General features: G+C 38.7%; 1 protein-coding gene across 1 annotated transcript; it reads right to left on the reverse strand.

Annotated features, from left to right (window-relative positions):
• Positions 1–3,326: 3,326 nt before the first annotated feature.
• LOC127143968 (pectinesterase inhibitor-like) lies at positions 3,327–4,444 on the reverse strand. Its single transcript, XM_051079278.1, has 2 exons — positions 4,026–4,444; positions 3,327–3,345 (listed from the first exon to the last, which is right to left on the reverse strand). Exons 1-2 carry the CDS (start codon positions 4,442–4,444, stop codon positions 3,327–3,329), a joined length of 438 nt encoding a protein of 145 aa, XP_050935235.1.
• Positions 4,445–6,230: the final 1,786 nt, after the last annotated feature.

The following is a 6,230-nucleotide window of genomic DNA, read 5'->3' on the forward strand; positions in this document are numbered from 1 at the left end:
CAACATCCGTTGACTTACCCAAGGAAAGGAAAGCTATCTCCAAACAAGCCTGCCGCGGAACCCGAGAACTTGAACGTCAACTCCTTAATACCTTCAAAGGATGAGAGGTAGGACCAAATCTTATTCCAATATTCAAACTCGAATCGCATGTAGCAACATTAGGGAATTCATCAAAAACAATCCTTACCGAAGACTCACCGTGACCCGAAGTGGAGGGAGGAAAATATGGCTTAGATGGGTCGGTGAACAGGGAGCTCGGCTTGGCTTGGAGGTGATCGGCTCGGCTCGGCTCAGCTCGCGGCTTGGGTTGGTCGGCTCGCGGCTCGGCTCGGCTTGGGTCGCTGCTCGGCTCGGCTCGGTCCTCGGCTCGGCTCGCGGCTCGTGGCTCGGCTCGGATCGCTGCTCGGCTCCGCTCGACTTGCGGCTTGGGTTGGCCGGCTCGCGGCTCGGCTCGGCTTGGATCGCTGCTCGGCTTGGGTATGGATGGTGGCTCGGCTAGCTCGGGTCAGGTCGGGTCTGCAGCGTGAAACGGGGCAACCACGAGCGACGAATCTCCGACGTTCGACGACCGTGAAGAATCGCAGCTTGGAGGCGTTCGACGACCGACCTTGCTTCAACGCACCGAACGACCGAAGGAGGGACGCACGCCGGTGGCTGGCGTCGTGAGCCCGAGAGGAGATCAGAAACGGACGGGGCCGCGGCGGTCGGACATTGAAGCTGGAGAGTTTCGACGATGTAGACGGAGACGGACGACCACCACAGAGACGGAGATGGAGATGTGCGCGAACGGAAGGAAAAAAAGAAAAGAAAAACGGGCGGCGGCAAACGATGTAGGAAGAAGAAGAAGGAGGAGGAGGAGGAGCGGGTGGGGGGGGTGTCGTGCGGCTAGGGTTATTTTTTTAAAAAAAAATTCTTATTATATATATATATATATTAAATAAAAATAAATAAATAAATAAATATAATGATAATAATATAAATAATAAAAGAAAATATTAAACAATAAAAATAAAATTAATTGGTTATAATAATATTAATATCACATACTGAATATAATATTCAATAAAAAAATATAAAGGTTTTAATATTAAATTATAATGGTAATAATAAAAATGATAATAAGATAAATCATATTATATTATTATTTCATCATCTACAAAATCCTAAAATCCCGAAAAATTCACATAAATGCTAAAATTTTACCTCGAAATTCGGGGCGTTACATTCTCCCCTCCTTAGGGAACTTTCGTCCTCGAAAGTTTTATTCCTCGAACAGTTCGGGATAACGGGACCTCATGTCATCTTCACGCTTCCATGTAGCCTCTTCCACCCGATGATTCCGCCATAAGACTTTAACCAAAGGGATTTCTTTATTCATCAACGTCTTCACCTCTCTAGCCAGCACCTCAACGGGTTGAACAGTGTAGCTCAAGTTTTCATCAATCTCTAGTGGCTCGTAATCCACTACATGGGAGGGATCTGGCACGTACTTCCTCAACATAGAGACATGAAACACATCATGAATTATCGAGAGTGATGGTGGCAACGCCAAGCGATAAGCTACAGGGCCAATCCGCTCCAGAATCTTAAACGGCCCAACAAAACGGGGACTCAGCTTTCCCTTCCTTTCAAATCGTAAGACACCTCTCGTAGGTGCTACCTTTAAGAACACCTTGTCCCCTACCTCAAACTCAAGATCCTTCCGCCTCACATCTGCATAAGTCTTCTGCCTACTCTGAGCGGTATGCATGCGTGATCTAATCTTCTGTATTGCTTCGTTAGTAGACTGAACTAACTCAGGACCCATCAATCTCTGCTCACCCACCTCACCCCAACAAATCGGGGATCTACAACATTTGCCGTACAAGGCCTCAAATGGCGTCATGCCAATAGTAGCCTGATAACTGTTATTATAAGCAAATTCCATCAAATGCAAGTGAGAGTCCCAGCTACCTGGAAATTCCAATGCACACGCCCGCAACATATCCTCTAAAACTTGGTTCAGGCGCTCAGTCTGACCGTCAGTCTGTGGATGGAAAGCTGTACTAAAGTCTAACCTCGTGCCCATAGCAGTCTGCAAACCTTTCCAGAATTTGGAAGTGAAACGGGCATCTCTATCAGAAACAATCGACACTGGCACTTCATGTAATCTCACTATCTCAGACATGTACAGCTGTGCCCACTTACTAGCAGTATAGATGGATTTACCCGGAACGAAGTGCGCTGATTTGGTAAGTCTGTCCACCACAACCCAAATCACTGTAAAACCCCTCCGAGTTCTCAGCAGTCCCGTAATGAAATCCATGGACACGTTTTCCCACTTCCATTCCGGTACGCTCAAGGGTTGTAATAAACCCGCTGGTTTCTGCCTTGGTGCCTTAACCTGCTGACACGCTAAGCATCTACTAACAAATTTTGCTATCTCCCTCTTCATGTTACGCCACCAATAAACCCGCTTCATGTCCTGATACATCTTCGTACTACCTGGGTGCATGGAAAACGGGGAACTGTGAGCCTCAGATAATAATTCTGTCTTAACCGCACTATCTAACGGCACACAGAGGCGTCTCTCAAACAAAAGTCCACCATCAGAGGATATGGAGAACTCAACCGCTTGCCCTGCCTCTGCTAAGCCACGTTTCTCAACCAAATAAGGATCGTTACCCTGAGCATCAAAGATCCTTTGCCTCAAAGTCGGCTGTACCGTCAACTGGGCTAACTGCATAGTGACTGCCCCTGCTGACACTGCAATCTCAGCCCGCTCGAGATCCCAATGCAATGGGGCCTGTCGGGTAATAAGTGCTGCTGAATGTGATACCTTTCTACTAAGAGCATCAGCTACCACATTTGCCTTGCCTGGATGATACAGTATCTCACAATCGTAATCCTTCACTAACTCAAGCCATCCTCGCTGTCTCATATTCAATTCCTTCTGAGTAAAGAAGTATTTCAAGCTCTTATGATCCGTGAAGATCTGTATCTTTTCACCATATAAGTAATGCCTCCATATTTTCAAAGCAAAAACCACTGCTGCCAACTCTAAATCATGTGTAGGGTAGTTCTGCTCATGACTCTTCAACTGACGAGACGCATAAGCGACCACCTTACCCTGTTGCATCAAAACACAACCCAAACCCTTCTTGGAAGCATCACTATAAATCACAAAACTGCCAGAACCATCAGGTACAGATTTCAACACATTAGCACATAGTGATGGATTTCTAGTTTTTGGGGATATGCTTGATGCTACATCGTCTGATATTGTCGTCGTATGAACACCATGTGAGGAATCACATTGGAGAAAAGAAAAGAAAAGAACTCTGAAACTAGCCAAAGGTTCCAAGACTGAAATTGGAATGGGTCACTTTAATAGAATTATAAGTTAATGTACAATTAATGATTTTCCTTTCTTTGTTCTTTAAATTTTAATTAATGTAACTATATCACATCTAACGAATTAAATAAATTATTTAAGTTTGATTTGATGTTTTTTATTTGGTTATTTTTATTTTTTAATTTAATTATTACTTTAATTATATATACATTAAACGATCTTATGTAAACGATAATATATACATTAAACATATTTAAAATGCTTGATTCCTTAAGAGATTATGTTATGTGAATTATCTTAACGATTGTTTTTAAATATAACAAAATATTTATAAAATTTAAGTAATTTTTCTTTTGTTAGAATTACCTATTAATATACGTCGATCTGTGTTATTAGGGATATTATCTTTCGAGTCTGATTTTTTATTTAGTTATTTTGATTTGTTGGAATTATCTATTGATTGATTTTTTTTTCTCTTCTAAAGTTTAACCAAAATCAATTCCAATCACCATCAAATTGTAGTGTGATTATATATGTTAACAATTCAACTTCATATTATTTATTGATAAAAATCTCAAAAGTACATTGTCCTCAAAGAAGATTGGATATAACCAAAATAATGCTGCATATATCGTTTAGAGTCTTGCCATTCTTTAAAAGCAACGACGTGTCCTTCGGCGGCTGCGCGAACTTATCCTGACAGTCGTCAATCTCTGTCATGGCACCAGAAGTTACAATATTGACAGCATTAAAGTCACCAAGTGCCAAGTCTTTTTGGGCATTTTCAATGTCACCAACTGCTTCATCATAGCTCTCAGCACAAGACGAATATCGTTGCTTAAGTTGAGGATTGGTGGTGGTTGTTGCAAGTGACTTGGCTAAGGTCAAAGATTTGCGAGCATTTGTATGGGCAAGGTTTAAGGTGTATACAGCCAAGCCTTTTAGATCTGCAGTGCCTGCAGATTTCAACACACTTGAACAAAACGGCGGGTTTGAAGTTTTTGGACAGATGGTGGAAACGACGTCGTTAGATGATGCCACATTTGAAATGATGGTGAACAAAAGAACTCCAATGAGAGACACAATAAGAAGACAAGAGTTATTGGCCATTTTATTTTCTTTGTTCTTTCCTAATATTGTGTCCTCGTTGAGATGGGTCATTTGATCAATACATATATATATTGATGAAATTTAGAGAAACGGTCTTTTCCTTATGGGAGGAGAAAGGAAAGTTGTTAGTTACATAATTAAACAACCTATTTTAGCCTTTTGTTTGTTTGTTTGGTTTATCTTCAACAAGTTAACCCAAATCAATTCATGAATAATCACATTGTCAATTTTTTTGACATATTTACAACTAAGTTCGGTTTTATTTATTTATTTAAAAGATTCAACTAATTAGATGTTAAAATTTTAATTTTCTGACCATGTATGATGCCAAAAACTTGGTGTAAAGTGTAAGTATATCGGTAAAGTTATAAAGCAATAAGATGGTGAAGAAATCAAGTATCATAATCTCGAGTCTAACCTATTCAAGAATTTTTTGGATTTTATTTAAGGAATGAAATTCAGATGTGACGTATTTTCTAAAATAATGAAATATAAGAAAAAGTTAAAAGTTTTAAATTCAGGAAACAAAGATGTTGAAATGTACTGATTTTCTTAATAAATAATTTCATTTAACCATCGTAATTATATGACTTTTGATTCTATAATCATTAAAATGCATATTTAGTTTTGGAAATTTTTTGTTGCCTACATTTCGTTTTAGGAAAAGATAATTTGTAACTATTGTTTCTGTAAACCCGATATTTTCTTGGTTTAATTTCTTTAAATGTGAAAAAAAAAAAGAAAATGGAAATTAAGTGTAAATATATATATATTTATATATTAAATAAATTAAAGAAAAAAAAGGATAAAAAGAAAAAAAAAAAAAGAAGAAAATTTCATTTTTTCTTTTCTTCTTCTTCTTCTTCTCTTCCCTTCCCCGCCAAGCATTTTGAAAACAAATTCTCATCCAACTTACATTCTTTTTCTTCTTCAATTTGCAGAGAACATTTAAGAGAGAGTTTGGAAGAAGAAGAGGAATTTTACTAGAATTTTGAGGTTGAAGAAGAGGAGGAGAACTGAAGCAAAGTGTATGCATGGCTGAATCTTGGTTCATTCTGCACATCACTGGTTTTTAATTCGGTTTGAACTCTTTAAAAGGAATTAAGACGTGAGGTTTACATTTACAAAAAATAAGTTCATTTTCAAACAAATTTTATAAAGAAAGTTGGAGAAAATTCGGATATTCATTGGGTGCTTTTTGATGAAGAGAAGAGGGCAGTTGGTTTTCGCTCGAAATAAGGAGGTGTCTTGTTTTTCTTGCATTTCAGAGTGTATCGGTGGCGTTAGGATCTATATTTAGTATGGTTGGAAAACTTATTCAATTTGCTACAACTTTCATGAAAAAATCGTGAACCAATAACGACTAAAAATAAGTTAAATTATAGGGACAAGTTAAAGGAGTCGTGTGCGCGCGATTCTGGAAGTTATTCTGGTTTGAGGGTTATCTGAGTTTATTCACAGGGAATCAGATTTACATGTCTTCAGGTAATTTTTAAAGGATCTCAAAATGAAGATTTTGATATAAAGAACACTCATTTTGGTTAAGTATGGAGAACGTTATAGTCATTTGAAGTTTATGTTAGAAATCTGGAAATTTCAGAGAGTTGTTGAAATAGGATTTTATTTCTTAAGCTTTGTTTTCGTGAGCGTCATCTTTGGTGCGACATGTTATGTATATCTTTAGAAAACCAGAATGTTTAGAGTTCTAATACTCGGTTGGGTTGTTGGCAGGCCGAGAAGAATTAAACCGAGCTTATAGACCAAGGATCTAGCCCAAGACGGTGAG

The sequence above is a fragment of the Cucumis melo genome, chromosome 11 (genome assembly GCF_025177605.1).
Source record: "Cucumis melo cultivar AY chromosome 11, USDA_Cmelo_AY_1.0, whole genome shotgun sequence".
Taxonomy (NCBI): domain Eukaryota; kingdom Viridiplantae; phylum Streptophyta; class Magnoliopsida; order Cucurbitales; family Cucurbitaceae; genus Cucumis; species Cucumis melo.

Excerpts from the sequence above, each read along its gene's own strand:
- LOC127143968 (XM_051079278.1), bottom strand. The coding sequence starts at position 4,444 with ATGGCCAATAACTCTTGTCTTCTTATTGTGTCTCTCATTGGAGTTCTT.